Source organism: Athene noctua, chromosome 27 (genome assembly GCF_965140245.1).
Source record: "Athene noctua chromosome 27, bAthNoc1.hap1.1, whole genome shotgun sequence".
NCBI classification, from domain to species: Eukaryota; Metazoa; Chordata; class Aves; order Strigiformes; family Strigidae; genus Athene; species Athene noctua.
In genome coordinates, this window is record NC_134063.1 from 2526853 (window position 1) to 2550036 (window position 23184).

The 23184-nt window shown below is 49.2% G+C and overlaps 1 protein-coding gene across 4 annotated transcripts in view; it reads left to right on the top strand.

Moving 5' to 3' along the window:
* Positions 1-23184, top strand: part of MARCHF2 (membrane associated ring-CH-type finger 2) — a 39437-nt gene that overhangs the window by 12238 nt on the left and 4015 nt on the right. For 3 of the 4 annotated variants that reach the window (XM_074928278.1, XM_074928281.1, XM_074928279.1), the window contains exons 2-4: positions 574-799; positions 5164-5359; positions 21334-21543. In XM_074928278.1, the coding sequence (XP_074784379.1) occupies positions 624-799; positions 5164-5359; positions 21334-21543 (582 nt within the window). In that variant the 5' untranslated portion in view covers positions 574-623. Of the gene's footprint in view, positions 1-71; positions 161-573; positions 800-5163; positions 5360-21333; positions 21544-23184 lie in introns of those variants that run through there. The other variant, XM_074928280.1, reaches the window with a different exon arrangement.

Consider the following 23184-nt stretch of genomic DNA (forward strand, 5'->3'; position numbering starts at 1 on the left):
GCATTTCTGTAAAGAAATTTTTAAAATGTAAAATGAAAGGGGGGGGAGCCTTTTGAGTTTGGTGGACAGGCTTCAAAGGACTAAGAAAGCATCTGAATGCAGCTGAGAGAAGGGCCTCCCTGGACTGAGCCACACCGAGTGGTTTAAGTGCTGTGTTCAGGTGAAAGTTTGCAACTTTTGCAGAGTGTATGAACGTAAGTTTTCAGGTCAACTGTAGCCAGAAAGACAGGGGCCTGTAAGGTTTGTGGTTGCCTTCCTCATCTCTGCATTGGCATGTTTGGTTTGAAAGGCTTCATCAGGTTAAAGGGTGGGTACCAGGAATTCCCTCTGGGAAAGGCAAATGTGCAGTTCTGACACTAAATTATGTAAGTAGGACACTTGAAGCCTTAATTTTATGGTAAGGCAGCCTCACAAAGCCTATTAAAGGGGACAGAAGATCAGCAAAACCCATGGTTGTTGGGGCCCTGGGGTGCTGCCAGCCCGAGTGGGCCTGGAGGAGCGTGGCGGGGGGGGCCTGTCCCTCAGTCGGGTGTTCTGGGGTACTGGGCTCTCACCCTGGTGCCGTTCCCGCAGGTCTCAGTGCGGCCGGTGCCGGTCCCGGGGCAGAGGGGCCTGGAGCTGCCATGACGACAGGCGACTGCTGCCACCTCCCCGGCTCCCTCTGCGACTGCCCGGGAAGCGCCGCTCTCTCCAAGTCCGTGGAGGACTCGGACATCGGTCGCCCGCAGTACGTCACGCAGGTCACCGCCAAGGATGGGCGGCTCCTCTCCACGGTGATCAAGGCGCTGGGCGCGCAGAGGTAAGGCTGCTTCGGGGAAGGGGCTTGGGGTTACTGCATCTGGGCTTTTTTTCCCCTTTTTATTGTGGCTCTAGGGGTAGATGGAGATGACAATGACAATGTCTTCTTTGTGAAGGAGTTCGTTGGGGCACTGAGTGTAAATCCTCATTAGCCAGATGTTTCCCAGGCCTGTGCTCTCTCTGCGGGAGCTCATGCTGTGGTGTGTGCTGGTGGATCAGGACTCATGTTCATCAAAACCCCCCAGGCCTGCAGTGTGAGATGGGACAGGCAGCCTCTCACCAAGTGGCTCTGCCAAGGCCTTGCTGAGCAGCGGTGGAGGTGAGATGCTGTGCTAGCAAGGGCAGCGTGCTGTTCATGGAGATGATTGAGGGCTGAAAGTGGAGCACAGCCCCTGTTCCGTGATGGTCAGGGAGTAGAGGCATGGTGTTGACTTGCAGACCCAGGGAAAGGAGGGTGTTTGTGTGGTAGGAACTGCAGTGTCCAGCTCCTGCTAGAGGGGATGTGCGGCAGCTTCACTTGCTCAGACTCTTCCTCGTGTGACTTACCATGTATTTTGAGCAGCTTCCAGAGCAAAGGACACTTGGCAACATTCTTCAGTCCAGTGAAGTTAGTGAGACTGGTCACATTTTGTGTTCAAATCCTGTCTCAACAGCTGTTACATTTTTCAATTAATTTGGCCAAATGTTGATGAGGTGTGAAAGTGGTGACTGCAAACATGGAGGAGGAAGGCAGGAAAGCTAGATTAGAACAGAAGCAAACGTATTTGCTATATCTAGCAAACCTGGAGCAGGTCAATAAAAAAGCAAGGGGAACTGAATTTGCTATCTGACAACAGATAGGCTAGGCAAGAAGTTGTGCAACGCCTTAAAACTCGTGGAAGTTTAAAAATCATGTAGAAACTGCCTGGGATTACAGGTTAAAAAAACCCCAACAGAGTTCCTCATGTATCTTCATGGGACACCTGTTTATTCATTTTGGTGATGGAGGGTTTCAGTCTCTTTCTTGTCACCAGCACTTAGCAAGGCAAAGCCAGGAGCAGCGTGACTGTACTGGAAGGTTGAATTACTGATACAGCCTGCTGGAAAACTCTGTTTGAGGGTGTATTGTGTGGGAGTGTGGCCAGGCACCCTCCCCCTCTGGATAGGAAGGAAGGAAAATGGAGTCTGATAAGAATTTTTTTTTTTTCTCGCACTGTCAGCAAATTTTTTCCTTCTGGATTGTTTATTGGTAGCCAAGGTTATATTAATGCACTGGAAATATGAAACTTCTCGAACAGGAAGAGAAGGGATGAAATACCTTACAGATGCTTTTCTTAGGAAATAACAGATGTATGAGAGCACTGGAGGCTTGGGGTTTTCTTGGTCTGTCCCTGTCACTAAAGCTGTGTAAGCAGACTGTAATTTTGTTGTTCTGATACAGCACTGAGCTTTATGGCAATAATGGTTATAGAACCATCAAGTAATTCAGATTGGAAGGAAATTCTGGAGAACATCTGGTCCAGCCTCCTTTCAGAACAAGGCCAACTTCAAATATAGATCAGTCTGCTCAGCCTTGTCTACCGCAGTTTTCAGTATCTCTGAGGATAGAGATTTCACCACCTCTCCAGATTCCTGTTTCAGGGATTATCCCAGCTGAAGAAGGCCCCTCAATAAGACATGTGAAAATGAGGAGAGAACAGGGGTAGTGGTTCACCAGTGATGTTTGGCAGAGAGAAGGGCATGGGTGAAGTGGATGTACATCACTTCACAGCCCTAAATACGATTTTAAAAGTCCAGCTGGGATGAAACCTGCTCAACATTGAGTTGAAAGTGGTAGATATCTCCTATGGCTCACCAGGAGAGGCGTCTTGCTTCTCCTTTAGTGAACTGATGTTCACTTTCTTGCTGGCTCTTCCCTTCATGTCCCACCAACATTTTTCACCACTATGCTCCTTTTCCTTGCACTGTGTTTTCATGTCTTGCCCTTGCTTTCTGTTTTCTCTGGTTGCGCAGACTAATGGAAGTAGCGCTGCTGCTTTTGAAGGTCACACATTGCTTGTTCTGACTGTTGTATTGCAATCCCACAAACTTCTTTTGCAGTCAGGTGTGGTTTTTTTAAAGGCAGAATAGCAGTGGAGTATGAACTGTGAGATGGGATCAGCGTGGGTGTCAGCAATATGTGGAAGAAGGTGATAGCTGATACAGCTCACCTGGATTTCAAGAAGGCATTCAATAGGGTCTTTGAAATAAAGATGTTCCTTTCTCACCCTCTCTCCCACCCCCAAATCTGTGCAACTATGGATATAAGAGAATGGCTGTTTTGTGAAAGAAATGGCTGATTGGAAGGAAGTGAGATACTGGCAAGTGGCTTGTTTTCATGGTCTAGGGAGGGGAGCTCTGCACTGGGCATCTGCTGTCCAGCATTTTGTTCCTAGATTATCTTGATGAACAGTGAACGCTGAAGAGATGTACTGAATTGCTGAGGGTAGTTAACTTTGGTGTCTAGAGCCATTTGAGGTTTCCCAGGGAGCCCAAGACATCCTCATTGTGGGGCTGGCAGATGTGGCACAGGGTTTCTAGGTAACCTGTGCCTTCAGATGCCAGCTGGGATGCCCTTGGACCTAAAATGGCACTAGATGCCTGAGTTTAGGGAACTTTAATGGAAACGAATGTTATTGGAAATGACTGCAGGCGAAAATAATGGTTGCAGTTCAGTGTGCAGTGTTGCAGATGAACAGTAGTCTGAGATTTGCATACTGTATTTGTGGGTTTGGAGGAAGGAGGTCTTGGGCATGTGGCAATTACATGCAGCAGTGACCAAAAGGCATATAAGGTGCTAAGATTTAGGAAAGCAATGAAAAACAGAACATGGTCACTGCAAAAATCCCTGGTGTGCTCGCATCTTGAAAACTGTAGCTCTGGTCCCTGCAGCTCTAAAATGATGTTTCAGAAATGCAAGCAGCAGAGGGAAGGGTAGTGAAGGAGATTGGAAGGGCAGATGTGTTTCTGCCTAACGTATGACTGAATAGGCTAGGACCCTTCTGCTCGTAAAAGAAGTGACTGAGCAGGCTATGGTGGAGGTCTGTAAATCGGGAGGTCTGTAGAAAACATTGTCTTTTACAGGACAAGAATTAGGGGATAGTCCACAAAAGGAGATGAGAGGTTTCAGGTGAAAAAGAACTTGGCTGCTGTGCAGCTAGAGAAAGTCCTCACTATATGAGGACACTGGATGCTCTGAGTTTATGTAGGTGCAAAAAAATTACTTCAGTCTGTGATGGAAATTTGTCTCATGAATATAATCTGATACAACTGAGCTAACAGTTGCTGGATGTTGGAGCAGTAGCACTAATTGTCCACAGTCAGTGGTGCCAATTAGAGCTGTGAGGGAACATCTTGGGAACAGATGGATGTTTTGAGCGCAATCAGCGGTGCAGGTCTCGTGAGGAAGGTTGCAAGTGTCTCTGAAAGCATTTGGTACTTCCCTTGATAAGCATCTCTGGTTCTGTGAGGTCTAAAGAGAGCAGATCTTGAGCATGATCAAAGAGACCTGATTCTGTAGTTGAAGCTTCTAGTCAAGCGAGGAGTGAGAAGTGGTGGTTGTTGAAGCACCAAGGCAGTTTTGTAGCCAGTTAAAGGCCTGAATGCTGCAGAATGGTTCTCTGCGTGGTGGTGTGCAGATAGGATGCTGAGTGTTAGCTACTGCAGCGTGATGGGCAGAGGGTTTGTATGCTGAGAACTTAGTCTGCGTGACTGTTTGCCGTGGAATATGTGGTGTGTGCTTGGAGAGTTGAGCTTACAGGGTCAATGTGGTTATGTCTTTAGATATTGCTATTCCTTACGCAGCTACTGCTAAACTCAGGATGAAGGGCAGAGATGGGGTGAGAGTGAATAGGCGGTCTAATAAATGTGACTGTGATTGCAAACCTCTTGAGTGGCTCCAGGTGGCTGGGGCATGCTGTGGCTAGTGTGGGTCATCCGGCTTCGCTTTGGGCTTCTGGATTCACATAAGTGCTTCAGGGTTGGTTTTGGGTTCGGTGTCAGCCCCTCTGCCTGCTGTGAGCAGAGCTGGAAATTGTGGGACACACGTGCTGTGGTCCCTTCTGGCTGATGTGCCAGCTTCTCTTGGGTGTTGTGGTGCTCACCAACACGGCTTCCAGATTTTGCTGACCTAAAATGTCCCAGGCATCTCCACATTCCCCTGCACTGGTTTCTTGCTGCAGCAGGCTGCTCTGGGGAGTGGCAGCGTGCCTGGCATGCTCTGCCACGCACTGCCTGCTGTGCGTGTGCCCTTTGGGGGCTCGGTGGGATCGGACCCCCTTCTCCGATGTGGCTGTATCGTTCTGCCTGCTCTGATGGTGATTTCATTCTGTTTGTCTGCCTCTTTAGTGACGGTCCCATCTGTCGAATCTGTCACGAAGGTGGAAATGGGGAGGGACTGCTTTCCCCGTGTGACTGCACAGGAACACTGGGCACCGTGCACAAGAGCTGCCTGGAAAAATGGTTATCCTCCTCCAACACAAGTTACTGTGAGCTCTGCCACACAGAATTTGTTGTAGAGAGAAGACCGAGACCTTTGACAGAGGTACCGCTTTCTTCCTGCTTCACTTTTATTTCCTTGCCATTTGAGAGAAAATGACTGATTTGCCCTTCTGTCCTTGTCTGCCTCTTCCTCCTTGTAGTACTTTAACACTCCAAAGAACAATTTGTTTAGAGCGATCAAGTCTCTTATCAGACCAAGGGACATAGTTGCAAAAGATGCGGTAGTGATGTTTGGGGCAGCTCTTGCCTGTGAACCCCCCGCATGCTGCCTACCAATGGCAGGTGGTAGGACTATGGAAACCATTGCGCTTGTAGATATACTTTAATGCCCAAGTGTTGAAATGCAGAGATCACCACGTGACCAACTGAAATATGAAGCTCTTGGAAATATTCTTTTTTTCCTGTTAGTTTTAATCTTATCCTTGCAGTGCTGCATTAGTGCAGCTCTCTTGCATGTGACTTCCTCCACGTGTTCTGCTCTGAAAAGCGAGGTGTGGCGATTGCTGATAGTGTTAATAAAAGACCCGTACTCCCTTGACTAACATTGATGTGTGCTTCAAAGCCTTTGGGTTTTGCTGCTTCCTGCTGAGCTGTGGTGCCCTGCTGCTGCCGTGTTCCCCCAGTCAGAGGAAGCAGGACATGGCTCAGCCAGTCCTTGTGTTCCTCTTCGCATTGGCTGCAGGGGGACCAGGCTCCTGATGGGTCCATCAGCCTCCCAGAGTTGGAAGGAACAATCTAGGCTCTGGCTGATGGGTTGATTTGGGATTTCTTGGGGTTTTTGTCACAAGGCTCTCTTCACTCCCCTGTTAAGGCAGTCTGCTGTGCTCACATTTCAGACTTCCTTTGACCCCCAAAGTTTATAGTAGCTGCCTGTAATGAAGCCTTTAAATGTGGGGAGCAAGGGCAGCTTGGACCAGGCCATCTTCTGACCTCAGAACTCAAGTGTACATCCCCAAAGAGGGATAAGTAAATCAGTGAGTTGCAGTACAAAAGGCTGTAACGGTTTGTTTTAGAAGATGGTTTAATCTGTCTGAATATGTGTGGGTTGCGTTGGCAGGTGAGCAGGCTGCGGGTTCTGACAGTGCTGCAGGACCGTGTGGGAGGGTGTTGCTGGCACACGTGAGGTCCAGCCTGGAAGATCAAAGCAAGGCCCCGCAGCCCTTGCTGCCCACACCCCGGGCAGATCCCCTTCACTGCCTGTGAAGCTGCAGGCAGTCTCTTCCCTGTGTCACCTTGCTGCTAGGTTCAGCTTGGGTGTTCGTTCAACATGATGTGCCACTGCAGAGAAGCATCAGTCTGCAGGTGGGGATTTACAGTTAATTTTGGGAGCCCCTCCAGTCCTGCAGCCATCAGCAGTAAGAGAAGTGGGAAAGCACGATCTGGAGCCCCCACTGCAAATCCTGCACTTCTCTGCGTGCATCCTGGCCATGTGAGGTTTTTCATTGTGTCCTTCCCTGGCTGTGTTTGGACTATGGCACAAAGCTCTGGCTTTTATTTCAAAAGTTACTTTTCCTGTTGATAGCATTTCAGACCAATGCAAAACATCTTCCACAGAAAGGAGGTCTGTGAACTGGTTCTTAACAACAGACTCCTGTTACCCACCAGCTATTGGAGCTTTGTTGGGGCCTGTCACCAGAAGTGTATGTGTGGGGGTTAATTCTGGCTTGTAACTGTGACTGCTCTTTCCCTTGCTCCATCAGTTAGATTAAAACCGAGTCACAACTGGAATTCTAAGTTGTTTTTCCCATCTCTGTTTCCATTCCCATCAATTCTAGAGGTTATTCCCTTTCCCACCTCCCTCTGGAAATGATACCAGCCCCCTCCTCCTTCCAGCAGTCCCCAGCTCTCCTTCCATTCCCATCTCCTCTGGGTGCCCCACAAGCCTTGGAGGAGAAAAGAGCCCCCCCAGCTGGGAAAGCATTCAAGCTTCAGTTGGCAAAATTGGTATTCGGTTTTAATGATTGTTTAATTTGGAGCTGACTGTCATAGACTTGACAGCCCCAGACAGGAGAAGGCTTTAGACTACAGTGCTAAACCAAACCATGTATTTAGCAAAGCAGTTTGTAAAAGAGCATTACTTCAGTGGTTACTGCTGTCTGGTTTAACCCCAGCCTCAGTGGTTACTGCTGTCTGGTTTAACCCCAGCTGGCAACTAAGTACCACCCAGCTGCTCTCTCACTCTCCCCCAGTGGGATGGGGGAGAGAATCAGAAGAGTAAAACTGAGAAACTTGTGGGTTGCAGTAAAGATGGTTCAATAGGTAAAGTAAAAACTGTGCGTGCAAGTAAAGTAGAACAAGGAATTATTTCACTACTTCCCATTGGGATGCAGGTGTTCAGCTGTCTCCAGGAAAGCCAGGCTCCATCACATGTACTTGGGAGTCTTCCCTTACCTGGGAAGACAAAACGCCCTAACTCTGAACCTCCCCCCTTCCTTCTGCTTCGCCCAGCTTTTTATTGCTGAGCATGACATCATATGGTCTGGAATATCCCCTTGGTCAGTTGGGGTCAGCTGTCCCAGCTGTGTCCCCTCTCAACTTCTTGTGCACCCCCAGCCTGCTTGTTAGCAAGGTGATGCGAGAAGCAGAAAAGGCCTTCACTCTGCGTAAGGACTGCTCAGCAATAATGAAAACATCCCTCTGTTATCAACGCTGTTTTCAGCACAAATCCAAAACAGCCCCATGCCAGCTACTGTGGAAAAAATTAATTCCAACCAAAACTGGTGCACTGTAGTCTTATCACTTTTCTCCTAGCTGCTGAAACATCTAAAATGGCTCTTTAACCAAAAACTCTCAAATGGTTGTTTCAGAGGTTGAAAACCACTGCTTTAAAACATTTGGGAAGGGCTGTATCTTGGCTTTGAGGACACACTGCAGGCAAGCCCAGTAACAGTGAGATTGCTTAGGGCTTACTGCAGGCCAAAAATTCGAGTGCAGGTTTCAGCTGTTTTAGCTTAAGAGCTAGTAAAGCATTCATGACCAGAAACAAACATGTGGAAGTGCGTTTAGCTATAGTTCACAGATGCTGTAGCACCTCGTAACAAGTACAGACTTAGAAAACTGCATACTTGAATAAAAGCTTGAAGATCAGTGTATACTGGACGAGTTTCTCCTCTGACACGGATGTCTGTGCCTCTCCAGCAGGCGAGAGTAGCTTTCTGGGACAATGTGACAGGAAAGTCATGGGTCGTCTTGTCTGTACTCTAAGGTGGGTGAGTGGCCCAGGACAATCAAATTTTAATTCCTGTTGAAATCCCCTCTGAACTGGAGCCTGTAAGGGTATGGTGACCAACAAGCAATCTGTGAGCACTGAGAGGTCATGAGTGGGCAGCATTTAATGAGTCTCAAATGCAAAAGAATTGCCACTGTGTCTTCAGAGAAGAATAGACCCCTCAAGCTGTTACTGATAGTTGTCAAAAGCTTTGGGATGTGAACTAATTGTTCTGGGACTGAGCACAGCAAAGGGGGTGATCTGCCCTGTTCTGGTGTCTCCTGTGTCTGCTAGGGGAACAGCTTGTGGAAAGTGCTGTTAGTGCCTTGTGAGTTTGGGGGCTGGTAAGCACTTGATGAAAAGTCACCCCTTAGCTGGTGAGAGTGATCTCTGCTGTAGAGCAGAGTCTTGCCATGCAGGTCGCCATCATCATACAGCCCTAGAGTGATTCCCTTACCTGCAGTTCACTGGCAGAAAGCTCCTGCCCTGGCTTGAGGAGCACCCTGTAGCCTGTGGTTTAAAAAAATCTCACGGTAGCAGCTGCTCTCTTCCCTGGGGGCCAGCCCCCCCCTTCCCCACCACACCATGGAGTGCTGTGAGTCCAGTATGAAATGCTGGGGTTTCAGCCCCAAGCCCCAAATTAACGTTGACATCTGGGTGATTCCCACAGCCCTGCCCAAAGGGGGGTGAGTTTCCCTTTAGGCTTCCCCCCAGGGTGGTGCCGGCCTGGCAGACAGAGCCATTGGGTAAAGGAGCCCCAGGGGTCCCGCAGTCAGTAACCCAAGGTCAGGTGTCCCACATGGGGATAAAAGCTGGGACCATTGCAGGAGGGGCAGTGTCTGTGTGTGAGGTGGGTGCCCTGTGCAGAGTTCCCTGTTGGGGAAGGGCCTCCCGCCTCCCTGGGACTGGGCTCCAGTCAGCTCTGGCTTTTGTAAACGCGGGCTGTGGAGAGATTCAGTACGTGGCTTCCTTGGTCTTATGTGTTTGTCTTGTTGACTCGGTTGTCTCCTGTCCCTTCTATGGGAGACTGCATGTCACCATTTATTGCACCCACTGTTGGTCGTGCGGTTGTTGTTATTGGGGTCAGTGGGATTGATGTCAATTATGTATAATCTGACTGACTTGTTTGTACCCCCAGCGCTCACCCATGTACTGACCCTTTTGTATCAAATACAATCTGGTTATTGGTTCATCTTTATGCTGGCTGTGTCCTTTATGCTAGCCTAATAATTGACAAAACACGGGACCAGCTGCACGGAGCGGCACGGTTTGGCCGATCGGTGTGTGCTGTGCACTGGGCACAGGCGGGGGGCTCCTGCCAGAGCGAGATGGCTCACCTGGCTGGGAAGACCCCCTGGTTTTGTTGTACTGTTTCCACCACACTGTAAAACATTCCAATTCCTGCCTGGAGTCTGGAAAGAACATCATGGAGTTCACCTTCTCCTTTTCCTTGGGAATTGTTACGACTGCTCTGAGCTTCTGTGCCACCAAAATCTGTGATTGCCAGAAGTAGTGACAGTGAGTGTGCTTCGCCATGTGATGTTTGCTTGGGCTTTTTGTTCACTTAGAGGCCAACTTACAGAACTTGGCTGCTTTCAGAAGTGCGCCTGCTGTTAGCAGAGGTTCTGCCCTTAGTGCAGAGCCCTTCTGAAAGAGCTGATAACCACTTGTTGGCTTGCTGGCACTTTCCATTAATACCCTTTGTCTGCAGTCTGGTGTAATCTTAACCCCATACCAGATTGGGCCAAAACTCTTCACCAAATACTTTTGGGAAGTGTCATCCCCAAGTTGTTCATCTGTTTCTGAGAAGAGGGCTAGGGAAAGAGGCTGCTTAGTCATTTAAAAATGACATGGTTCCCTCAGCTGCCTTATCTGAGAAATTCTCTGCTTCTTCGTTGTGGGGAGGGGTGGGGAGCATTTTGAAACTTTCGGGGAAGTGATGCCTGTGTGAGTGTGCTGTTCAGTAGCTCTGATAAAAATCCAAGTTCACCAAGTAAAACTGAGAAGCCAAAATAGAAATTAGTCAGTAGAGGATAAATGGGATGGAGACTAGGACTGGGAATGATGCAGGAGCATGCTTTATGGCAGTGGTGTTGATGAAAGGGTCTGTCCCAGGTGTGAAAGGCTATCCAGGCATGCTAGCTCTCCTCTGTTGTCACATAGCCACCGTGAAACCCCCAAGAGCATGGGGTGACACACCTACCTGCTGATGCTGGTCCTCACAGGAGAAAGCAGCTAGCTCTTGCTGTTTGCTCTGCTGTGTCCTGCCTTTCCAGCCTGGGGAGACTTAGAACCGCTCGTAGTGGCTGTGGTGGTCACTGGTCAGCACAGCTGAGCTCCATGGGAATGGGCCATCAGCCCCATGACAAACTGGTTCTGTCTGTGTGTGTTTGAAGAGTCTTTGGAAGGAGAGGCCGAGAGCTGACATGGGACTGGAGGGAGGTGTTTTGGTGAGCACCGTGGGGAAGCTGCATGGTTGAGTTGAAATGCTTCTGTGGAAGCTGCACAAAGTTCTTGGAAGTCAGGAAATGCCACAGCCAAAATTGCCTTAGCTTTTACTTCAGTCCTCTTGTATATCTGCGTTACAGGGTGGTCACAGATTGCATTTTCCAGCCTCAGTGCACGGGTGAAAGATGCTCACTAGCTAACTTTGCTTGTCCCGCTGTCTTGTATGGCTGTGTGCTCTTGTATCCCTGCTCACAAGACAAAATTATTCATTTCCCCATGGGCTTCTCAGGGGGACTTTATCGCTGTGCTATCTGAGCACTTCGCAAACAGTAATTTAATTTTGCAGCTTCCTTTAGGGAGGGAAGACAGCAACCTTGTTCATCATGGATTAAAGAGAATTTTTAAATAGAACTGGATTTTTATTTTCTTTAAGCAACCATTTATTTATATTGTGGTCCATTCAGTGTAAAAATAGTTACAGTGTTTGCTGCCAGCGTGCCTGATCTCTGAACTGAAAGTGGGGGACTTGTCTGAGCCTGGAGCCAGCTCTGGCAGCCACGGGCTGGCCCATGGGTGCAGGGAGGATCTCTCCTGAAGTTCAGCCTAGTTCAGTTATTTTTTAACTAAGAAGCTGGTTGAAAGCTTTAAAAAAGGAAAAAAAAAAAAAACACGACCACAAAAGGCTTTTGTTAACTGTTAGGCTGTCAGGTTGATGGGCTTTCTTGGGAGCATGTTTTGAACTACTGCAGGTGAAGGTGGCGAGTTGAACTGCAGTCCCAGGTGCCTGAGGAGGGTCTGTAGCCAGGGGTGTGGGATGCTGCCACACCAGTGCCTGTGCTGTGAAAGGACAGAGTGGCCTCTGCTTGGCTCTCTGAAATGCTCTCCAGCACAAGAGGGTTGTGAACTAGGGCTCTCGAGTGAGGAACATGTCCCCAGAAGGAATGAGAGGGCCAAGCCTTGGAGAGGGATGGTTTTCCAACAGTAGAATTTCCTATGTCAGTGTTAGTTTAATGCGCATACACATGTTTACAGGGAAGTGACCTGAATCCATTGAGACTCTAGCCAGCATAGCTGGCATAGTCAAAAAGTGCAAAATACGTTTCTACGTTACCTGGAAGACTTCAGCAGTAGATATTTAGGTGAACTGTTCAAACCACAAGTTGCACTGCATACAGCTTTCCAGGAACAGGTAGTTTCTTCTTTCTTCCAGTAACATTAAGCACAGAAAATACACAGTTACTGCCGAGAATTCATCTTCAGGAAACATCTGTATCTTTGCTGTCCAGAACATTGTGGAAGGAGGAGTGCAGGCCTTTGGAAATGGAAGCGTTGCTTCAGTCTAGACAGCTTTTTCTCCCAGGTCGTGGATGGTCACACAATTCTCCAGGCAGGATTGGGTTTATTTGTCCTAACTTCTAACACATTAAATTTGCTTCAGCCAGACTGGTTCTTTAGAGTCCTGTAGTCTATAGAGAGAAGTGGTGCCTCTTGTGATCAATTAATTTCTGCCTCCTTAGAAGCATAAGTTAGGATGGGTGAGCCTCTCTAGAGGTGTCTGCCTTTTTCTGGCTCAAAAACCAAGGCAAGTGCTGTTACAAACAGCTCGTTGTATGAGTCTAAATGTTCTCCCTTCTACATGAACTCCTTCCTTTGGTCTGTGGCTAAATCCATCACAAACCTATTTTCTCTCACAAAGTGCTCTCCATGCTGATGAGATGCTTTGCCCTCTAGGATTTCAGAACTGCCTGGATTGAGACATTTGGTACTGTATTGGATGTGTTTTGAATTTCTAGAAAACATTATCAAAGGTGATGCTGTGGCTTTGTTTCAACAGCCACAAGCTGGTGCAGCCCTTCTGCACAGCTCCTGGTCTTCTCCCTGGCTGCAGCCCTCCTCCCACAAAGGGAGGTGGGAGCACCAGTCAGTCCACGGTTTGTGTGCCTGAGCCTCCTCCTGCCTGTTCTCCCTCTTTGATTTCCCAGGTTACCAGCAAAAGTATTTCCTGCCGTGGCTGCCTTGTTTTGTGTATTTTGTTGTGGCACCGACCCTCTCATTTCTCTTTTCAATTCATTAACAGCATGCAAAGTGTTTTAACTCTAACCTATTGTTCATTTTGTCCCCTCTGAGTGTTTCTAACACCAGTTGTGTGCCCCAGAGATTCCCGTTTCAGGCCATCTGCCTGTGCAGCAAGTCAGCTTTGGTTTCCCACCTCCTTTGGCCCATCGGACAGGCGCTGCTTGGCGCAATCCTGGCCTTGGGCAATCGGTGCCGCAGGTCTGTGCCGAGCAGCCGAGGTCTCTGCGCGGAAATGTCCTGGGCTGGAGCTCAGGCAAGCGTCAGAGCAGCAGCTGTTTAATCCCAGCAAAATGTCAGCCCATGATAAAGAGGAAGGATGTATTTTTGTCCACACATCATGTAAATCTTGAGGAGAGGAACCTGTGGGTTACAGGACTCAGCTCTGAGAGTGGGCATGAATTTCTGGCACTGAGGCCAAGGCTTTGGCTTTACTAAAATTATCAGGATGTCGAAAGCCAATGTGTCCTGGTGGTAAAAGCTAATGAGTGTTAAGCATGACTTGTTCTCTAAACGTTTAATACCTTTGCTAAAGCAAAACTCATTTGAGACAGCTCACTAATTCCGAAAAAGATTTCTCTGGTGAATCAGTCACTGCTGGAGCAATTTAGCCACACCCTTTGTTCCCATATTTCTGTCCTTGCAAGCAGGTCTCATGATGGAGCCCCAGGAAACCTCTGCTGCTTTGTCTTCAGTGCTGGTGCTTTCCTGGCAATATATGTGTTAATGTGCTTTATTTAAAACCGCTAGCTTTAGTAATATCTGTGTGTCCCTATGCCTCTGCAGAACAGCCCCTTCCAGGGGTATTATGCAGTACAGGAGACTGCTGATTTTTTGTTCCTCCTGTTTTTCTTTGTGTTTTGTTATGCAATTTTGATTAAAAGATGCTTATTTTTCACTGACTGCTAATGCTTTTGGTTCACTTAAGCTGGATATTTTATATAGGTCAGTGAATTTTTTTTTTTGTCTCATAAGGAAAGTATGACTTCCAAACACAATTCTCCAAGATGTTTGCTTGGCTGTTTGGGTCATGCTGGACACCCCCTGTGGGTCCCCCACGTGCAGCATTTCTGCTCCATTTCCCTGGTCTCCTGTACCCCTGTAGCTGTGGGAGGTCCTGTTGGGATGTCCTTGGTACAGGCAAAGTGAGCTTTGTGGGGAGCAATAGTGGTATTTTTATTAGTCCTGCTTAAGTTCTTAAGAAAATAAGTTTTGCCTCTGGGCACAGCGCCCCGTGCAGCGATCGCTGCCCCCCCTCCAGTTCAGAGAACTGAGATGTGATGTAAACTTTCCGCACCCTTCCTCCAGCCTTATCGTCCTTGCAGACACACTTTTTCTTTGCTTTCCTTGAACTCTTCTGCTGAACGCATTGCACTGTTCTCTGTCTTGTCTGTGCTCCTTTACCCCTTTCCCCAGCTTGTCTCTGTCCCTTCTCAGTGCAAGCCTATGTTAAGACAGGCCTATGTTTTCACTAGACCTGTATCTAGTGAAAAACGAATCACTCTTGCTCCAGCGGACTCCCTCATCTTCTCCCCTCTCTTTGCTTGCATTTGCTGTCTGGAGATGCTCTTCTCAGATCCCACCCTAGATGTGCTTGGTATTTCTCTGTGCAGTCCCTGGCACTGCTCTGCAGTCCTGGAATGGCCAAAACTGGAAATACTTCATCCCCACACTCTTGGCACTTACCAGCTCTAGTCTATTCCTTACAAGTCCTCCATCTCCAGCACTTTGTCCAGCCCTGCCTGTGCCCTGAGGGTCTAGAGGACCTGCTGCCAGTGGGGTTTCTCTGAGGTGCAGCTTCTGGCAGTGCCGTGATCTCATATTTGTGCATGTTGTGGTGCAGCATTTCCCGTGGTGATACCAACCACAGAAGCACCTGCTGCTGTGTAAGAAAGTATCCTGGTGACCTGCAGCACTGCTTGGGTCGGTTCCTCTCCTGTCCACCATTTCTAGCTCTCCTGCAGCTCTTTCTCTCCTTGGGTCAGCCCAGTGCCCCGTGCTTCCCACAGGCTGAGTGCATCGATAAGGCTGCCTGTACAAGGAGAGATTCAGCTTGCTGAGGTTTGTGGAGCATCAATGGCAGGCAGTTGTGCAGTGGGGAAAGGAGGGTGAGGAGGGGCAGTGTCTAACTGCTCTGCTTGCAGGGCTAGGGGTATTTGTGGGTCTTGGCTTCCTAACTCTGGGTATTCCATTAGAAAACATCCCCCTCTGCCTCAGTAAAGAAAACAGGACTGTCCTGCTGGGGCTGCCCACAGGGCTCAGTGGCCTGCAGGGAGGTTTTGGTGGATGCACAGAGAAGGGGTGTGATGGTCCCTCTTCTGAAGTTGTGGTTTTTTTGCTTCAACATGTTTCTCAGGCCAGGGACAGGGCTAATTGTGCTGCTGTGAATCAAGGTAATGTTTTTCTTTCTGGCTTCCATAGCCAGGCGCCAGGTCAGCAGTGAAAGGAAAATCAACTGGCACCTGAGCAGTCACAGGCTGACTATTTGGTGGACAGAAGGGACACGTGATATTCTGTAACACAGCTGGCTTTACATGCCATATACTTCTGTTGCTGCCACGGCTTGTGTCATACTGTAGCGGTGAATCACATGGGGAACTTTGTGGCAGGGTGAGCTGGTGAACAGGTCACACTGGTCCTGAATGGCGCTCACCAGAGCGGGGCTCCAGCTGCAAGGCTGGGAGAGACCCCAGCACATGCTGCCTGCAGACTGCTGGTACTGTGCCACGCAGGTCCCACTCGATGCACGCATGCAATGTGTTTTTTGAAACAGGGGCTAGTAGCTCACAGCCACGTAGGTCTGCAACACAAGGCAAGTGAGCTGTAAGGATCAATGAAAGCTTATTCTAAACCACCCATTTGTAATGCTCCAGAAAAGCTGCAAGGTGCAGAGCATTGCTGGGACAGTTCCTCATCAGTCCACTCCCCTTGATCCCAAGTGGCAGAATGCAGCCCAGCTCCAAGGTGTGTGGAGTAGCAGGGCTGTCTGGGAGACTGCTCTGTTACACTTTGAGCTCTGCTTTTGGCTTCCGGAGGAGCTGATGATGTCCTGGTGCCTTTTTCTTCATGCCCTCCTCCTGCCTTCCGTCACCTGGGGCTCATCCTATTTCCATGGGCACTGCAACATCCAAAGATCAGATGCTCCTCATCCCATAGCCTTGCCATGGGTCCAGGAAATGAGCTCCCTTCCACGTGGTTGTACCCTGAGTAACTTCTTGTCACACAAGCAGAGAGAGGGTGTTTCCAGCAGGGCTGTCTGGGACCCAGCTCACAGCTGAAGTGGGCAGCAAGCAGCCAGCTCTACCTCTTTCTCTTCAGTCTCACACATGATTGCAGCATGGAAGCAATTGGTTTTGAAATTGGCCTGGAAGAAGACCAAGTTGTGCTTTTTTTGCTTTCCCATGTTTACTTGATAGTTTTCCCTACAAAAATTGTTTAATCTGACCATTTTTTGGATTGTTTGCAAGGTTTATTTTAAGTCCTGTATGCACTAATGCGCTGCTGTGCCAGAAACCCTGCGCCCTTAGGGTGGCTTATTGTGTTCTTTTTTTACTGTGTCAGTGCATATTGGCAAAGTAAATCAACTACTTCAAAAGGAAATTAATTTGCTTCCTGCCTTTACATGTTTCAAAGGTAGCAGGGAATATAAATAGAGTAAGTTGCAGTAAAATACCTCTCTACCTTCAGTCCCTGAGATTCTTATTGTACAGGGGTTAAAAGTGACCCAAGATGCCATCTTACAGGGGATGGGGTGCTCTGGGTTTGCTGCTAGAGGGATGTCGGTCCAGTTGGGGTAATTCAGGGTAATTCAGCATTCACCTGAGTGCTGTGCAGCCGGGGCAGCTCTGTGCTGGTTGGAGTAGGGAAATCCAGGCATGCGGCTGGGGGTTCGAATGATGGAGCTGCTAATGCACTCTTTATAGGAGCAGCTTTACTGCGTAGATGAGTTGCTGTCCACCCCCGCTTCCTCTTAGGGATGTTCAGGACTGCAAGTGTGGTCCTTATCTTCCCCATGCAGCTCATTACCACTAATCTCCGCTGCAGAGCCTGACAAGGGGGGACTTTCAGGTCTGCCTCCCTTCTCCCAGTCCTCCTGTCCAGACCACAGTTGTGGCTGCTCTGAAATTTCCTTCTGACTGTCTGGCCATCAAGTCATGCTCAGAATGGCTTTAAAAATGCTTCTAGTTTGCCCTCTGTCATTGCAGGAGTGTTACTTGATCCTGAGATCTGTCTGTGCCCAGCTTGCTCTCTAGCTTCATTTGTTCTTGTGTTGTTTGGGTCTCTCTGATGCTTCAGGTCACATCACTAATATATCTCGTTTATCAGTCCTCCCAATTCCTGGCCACGTTCTTATCTGTTGCTGCAGCATCCTTTCCTCTGTTCTGGGCCAGCTCAGTGTCCTGTAGAAGGTGTCTGCAGAGCGTGCTGATAACGTGGCTCTGACTACCCCAGCCACGTTGCTGTTCCTTGCTCGGATTTGCCAGCTCCCCCTTCTCTTTCCCATTTCAACAAAAGTTGTTTGCACTTCTCATCCTGTCCTTACCCCTCTGCTGTGTCTCGCTGTGCATCCCTCACATTAGACTCTCTCCATAGTTAAATCTGCACTAACTACACTAACCCTTCCATGCTCCCCTTCTGGGAAAACACTTAGTACTTGTCTTTCTGGCCAGCCATGTCCTCAGGTTACCTGTGCTCTGTTTTGACCAGTGTGGTCTCAATGATTTCTTACATACCTGCCACCACCCCTTCTGTATTGCTATTTAACTGTGGTTTCCCCCGTAGGAAAGGAGCTTTGTGTGTATAGTTCTCAGATGGATCCCTTTTCATGCTATGTGTTCAAAAGTGGGCGCTGAAACAAAGAAATTAACAGTCGGAATCAGCAGTGCTGGGGTCACCCTGGAGTTTCTCCACCATAAGGGCTCCCGAGAATTAGCAAGGGACATCAGTTTACAAATCGTACACACTCATTAGATTTCCTAGAAAGGGGTGTCTTATGATAAGGAGTTCCCAGAATTAATTTGCATAATCTGAGCATGCGTAGTGAAAATAGGGTGAGGGTCTTTGGTGGTGGAAGTAAGCAGTCTTCTTCACAGTGTTCCAGAGCATGTGCTGTGAAGTAAAGTCCAGGTGTCTCCGTCCTAAGTCAGCAAAATCAGTTTTTCTGTAATAGGATCTCTGTGTCTCTTTGTTAGAGCCCCCCTTATCTCATTCTAGGAGTTGCCCAAGTGCCCACTGAAGGCCTTGACTCTGCTCTCAGTGATTTCGATCAGGAGCCTGACGAGCATTTCGATCTTACCTAAACAGACAAAGGGACCTAAGGAGACAGTTGAGGAGTCAGGAGTCCTTGAGAAACGAATGAAGCAAAGTACAAGCCAAGCTTTCATACATCACATCACAGTTTAGTCTTAATAACTGTTAGAAATTCATTTGTTTGAGCCCTTTCATTCTATTTCAGCACCCTGCTCCAAGTCTGGCTGTAGGATGTGTCTGTCTGGCCCTAGCTGCCTTGGGGATATTCCCTTCCCTGCTCTGACTGTGCCTTTTTGATCATGTTCTCCAATTATTATTTCTTTTGAGGGGAAAAAAAAATCCTAAATGAGACCAGTTGTCTTCATGCAGGAAAGAAAGTATCTGGCAGCCCAACATACAGAACTCCCAGTAAAAATGTGCTGTAACAACTCTGGGTACTGGTAGGAACCACAGCTGCTTGCTATTCTAAAAAAAAGGAAAGGAAAGGCTGGAAATAACATAATCCCAGGAAAGCTAGAACAATTGCTGTTGTCAGAGTCAAGTATCTAAAATGAACCCACACCAACAAGCAAGTCAGGACTCCTAAAAGTAAAGATTGTCTGTTGAGGGAAACCTGCCTGCATCCGAGCTGCATTCATCCTGCAGCCTGCTAATTTTTGAGAGCTGTAAGAAAAAGGGCCTCGTGAAGCCTCTTGGTAACAGAGGGCAAAGTGCAGTAACCACCACTGTGATAGATCACTTACTGCCTGGGAGGCAAGAAAGCAAGACTGAAAATGGAATACACCAGAACTGGGTCTGTCCTGGTCCTGCAGGTCTCTTCTGCCTGTAACGTGGTGGCCAGTGGATGGCCACCAGCAGTGGAAAGGTCTTTGGGACTTTGCAGTTATGAAGGTGGAGTCTTCAGCAGCAGTGTCTGTGATCATGCCTCATCCCTTCATGGTCACCAGTGATCCGCTGGGATCTGGGAGGGAGCAATGGGGGATCTTCCCCCAGCCAGCCGAGCTCTGTGTCCCTCCTCACCTGAGAGTCGTGCTGCTTTCTCTCTAGGAATGGTCAAAGTCTTTCTCTGTGAGAAAGATGCAGATTTGGGCACAGTTTGATCTGTAAAAGAAAATGGGTTTGTGTTACCTTCCTCTGCTGGGGCCAGCCCAAGACTGTGGCCCCTTGGCTGCTGTCCTGCTTTGCTCAGGTGCAAAACTTTCTGCTAGTTTCTCGCTCTCTTTTTACTTTTTGTGAGGGTTGGTTTTGGTTTTTTTCTTCAGTCTTGATTTCTTAGTTGCTCAAGTGATATGCTTTTTTCCTTCTCTGTCATCATCTCAGTGAAAATACTGGGTCCATGGGTGTTTGCATTCCCCTGATGGCCCTGGTTGGGTGCCAGGCTCCCTGGTGAGCAGCACTGCCACAGCTTGCTCAAGCCCTGAGGACAATGCTGTACCCTTGAGAACACTCCTTCAGAGCTGTCTTGCAGTCTCTCAGGTGGACCTGAGCATTTCAGATTTGATTTAAATCAGGACTGAAACTCTAAAATGTCACAATTCTCCAAAAGGAACCAGAGGGCTGGATTTGGGACAGTTGTCCTTGTGGCTTGGCCTGGCCGCAGACCCCAGTATCCTGGTTTCCCATAGCCCCTACACCAGTTGCAGAGTCCTGGATGTGTTTCCATTGAAGCTCAATCCAAGACCTGTCAGATCTTTTACTAAGCCAAGCTTTACTGAACAGACCCCCCTCTAACTTCTAGCTGCTGCCTGCTCCTTGCTACTACAGTGACGGACCCGGGCAGCTCCTGTACTACTGCCTTCCTGTTGTGGTTTGAGCCCAGAGGGCAACTAAGCACCACACAGCTGCTCGCTCACTCCTTGCCTCTCAGGAATGAGAAGGAGAAAATAAAACAAAAGGCTTGCTAATCAGACAAGGACAGGAGGGGATGACTCACCCGTTATGGTTGTGGGCAAAAGACAGACTCATTAGGGAAAGAAAAAGAACATCAATTTAATTTAAACACCACCACCACCATTTAATTTTACAGTCAGAGTAGGACAGTGAGAAATACAATCACACCTTCAAAACACCTTCTCTCACCCCTCCCTTCTTCTCAGCTCAACTTTGCTCCCGATTTCTCTCCCTCCTCCCCTGCAGCAGCACGGGGGGACGGGGATGGGGGCTGTGGTCAGTTCATCTCCCCTTGTTTCTGCTGCTCCTTCCTCCTCAGGGGCAGGACTCCTCGCATTCTCCCCCTGTGCCAGCGTGGGGTCCCTCTCATGGGAAAGAGTCCTCCAGGAACTTTCTCTGACGTGAGACCTTCCCGTGGGGTGCAGCTCCCCCCAAACTGCTCCAGCGTGGGTCCCTCCCGTGTGTCACAGCCCTCCCAGCGCTGAACTACCACAGCGGGGGCTGCCCTCAGCGTCCCGGCCTCCTCCAGGCACAGCCCCTGCTCCGGCGTGGGGCCCTCCCCGGGCTGCAGGTCGGCATCTGCTCCCCCGGTGCCCTCCATGGGCGCAGGGACAGCCTGTCCTCTCCCCACGGGCCGAGGGGGGTCTCTGCTCCAGCCCACCCCCCCCCCGCCGCCTCCTCCTTCCTTCCACTGACCTCGGGGTCTGCAGAGGTGTCTCCCTCGCAGCTCCTCCTTGCAACTCCCACTCCTCCTCCCAGGTTCCTCTTTGTAAAGACGTTATCACAGAGGTGCAGCCACTGTCGCTACTTGGTTCGGCCTTGCCCAGAGGTGGGTCTGACTTGGAGCCAGGGGAGCTCAAGAAGCTCCTCACAGGGGCCCCTGCAGTAACCCCCCCCCTCCCCCCCAAACCCAAAACACTTCCTCTGCACATATTCCTTCAGTTGTCTCTTCCCTTTCACTTGTTGGTTGTTAAAAATATACTTGACACTCTCTAGCTCTATTTTTGTGAAGGTTTATGTGAGTTAAGTGCATGCACCAGGTACATAGAGACTGCAAAGAGCTTCCCAGCATAGCAGCCCTGTTTTGCTAGCACACTGTGTGCTCTGCGTGCTGCTGACTAATGCCCTTTCTCCCTTCCTTCCTGCAGTGGCTAAAGGATCCCGGTCCCCGCAATGAGAAGAGGACCCTTTTCTGTGACATGGTGTGTTTCCTGTTCATTACTCCCCTGGCAGCAATCTCCGGCTGGCTGTGTCTGCGTGGAGCCCAGGATCATTTGCAGTTCAACAGCCGACTGGAGGCCATCGGACTCATAGCACTAACTATAGCACTTTTCACAATCTACGTCCTTTGGACGCTGGTAAGTGTCTGCTGGTCAAGGCCTTGTTTCTGTTCAAAAGGGAGATCGAAGTCCTGGCTCAGCTGCCCTTGTAAGAAAACCTTGGGGTCTTTCTCTTGAACGTCCATTTAATTATCATCAAATGGGAGCTGCTAAAGTTTGTTGCTGAGAATGAGAAACCACTTCCTGATCATCTGCTTTCCAGATTGGCATGGGAGCTGTGTTCCCTGGGGTGTCATGTACCCAGGCTCAGACATGCTCGAGTGTGGCTGTGGCTGGGCGGGAAGGTCTGATGCTGGGGGCAGGCAGTGCTCCAGCTGTTGTGCCTGTTCCTGTTTTGAGAGGAAACACAAACTTGCTACCCAGGTGGTTTAGGGGAAAAATAAAATCTGGAAAATATTTTGCCCCTAAATAATCTGTCATTTTGTTCCTCCATGCTTTGTTCTGCCCAGCACAGGTTGGCTGTCCCTGAAGGAAATGCATCCTGGCTGCTGGGGGCCTTTGTGGGCCAGGCCAACAAATTCCTGCACAATATTTTTAAGATGTCAGTAGCACAGGAGGGTGTGTGCAGGGAACACTCTAGCCCTGGGGAGATCTCTGACTTCTCTCACATACTGGGCTTTTGGACTTGAGCCCTGAGCCAAGCCTGGGGAGCCAGCCTGCCCTGGCCCACTGCTGCCATTTTACAGCTGCGCTGCTGGGACTGGGGCACTGGGCATTACTGGGAACCTGCGCTTGACACTGTCTGGGTGTTGAACTGATCTGTGCTGGGAAAGAGCTTCCCGCAGATGCGTTGTGTCTTTTTGGACATGCCGAATTAGGCAGCCAGGAACACACCACTTGGGGCGAGTCCAGAAGAGGAGGAAAGCAAATGTGGATTTACTGTGTAGCACATCTGTGAGCGCTCACAGCTGAGAGCCCAGAGGAGCAGCTGGGATGGGGAGCAGCTCCCTGCCCTGCCCCTCCCGGAGCCCTTGGGGCTCCCCTGGATCCGCTCTCTCCAGGGCTTCCCAGACCAGGGATTTCCCTCATGTTTCCCATTCAATTCTTTCGTGTTCTGTTGCTAGGTGGGTTTTCTGAGTTTGGGTTTTCATTTCAGCTCTGCTATTCAGATCTCTGTGTGTGCTTATGCACTGTCGATACCTTTTTCCATCTGCTTGCTGGGAAGCACTGTTTTGGGAAGGGAAGAAGTGCAGTTGCTGGAGAAGTAGTTGGGACCACAATAAGCCGGCAGTTCTGCGGGCTGTAGAAATGCCACAGCCCACTTCCCTGCCATCTCACGCTCTGATCTTTCAGAGAACCTTAAGAGGAAGCGTTTAAGTCTTCTCTGTCCCAGGACTGGTCTGGAGGAGCTGGAAATTTGGAGGAAACAAATATGGGTTGTGTTGTGAAATAATGAATCCTGACTAAAAGGGCTCTCGTTCTGCTGTGCTTCACATTTCCTTGAACAGAGAAGGTCATTAGGTGAAGCCCTTTGATTCACATTTACCATATTCAAGGAGTTCTTCCATGCCCCCGTGGGCTGTGCTGCACAAAGGGCCGTTAAGTGGATGGGTGGTGATGGCTGTAATCAGGGTGAGGATTGCAAGAGAGGCTGTGGCCAAGGTCGTAGCTCCTTTCTGTGGAGCAGGAACTTTCCTTGGCGTTTGCACCATTCACATG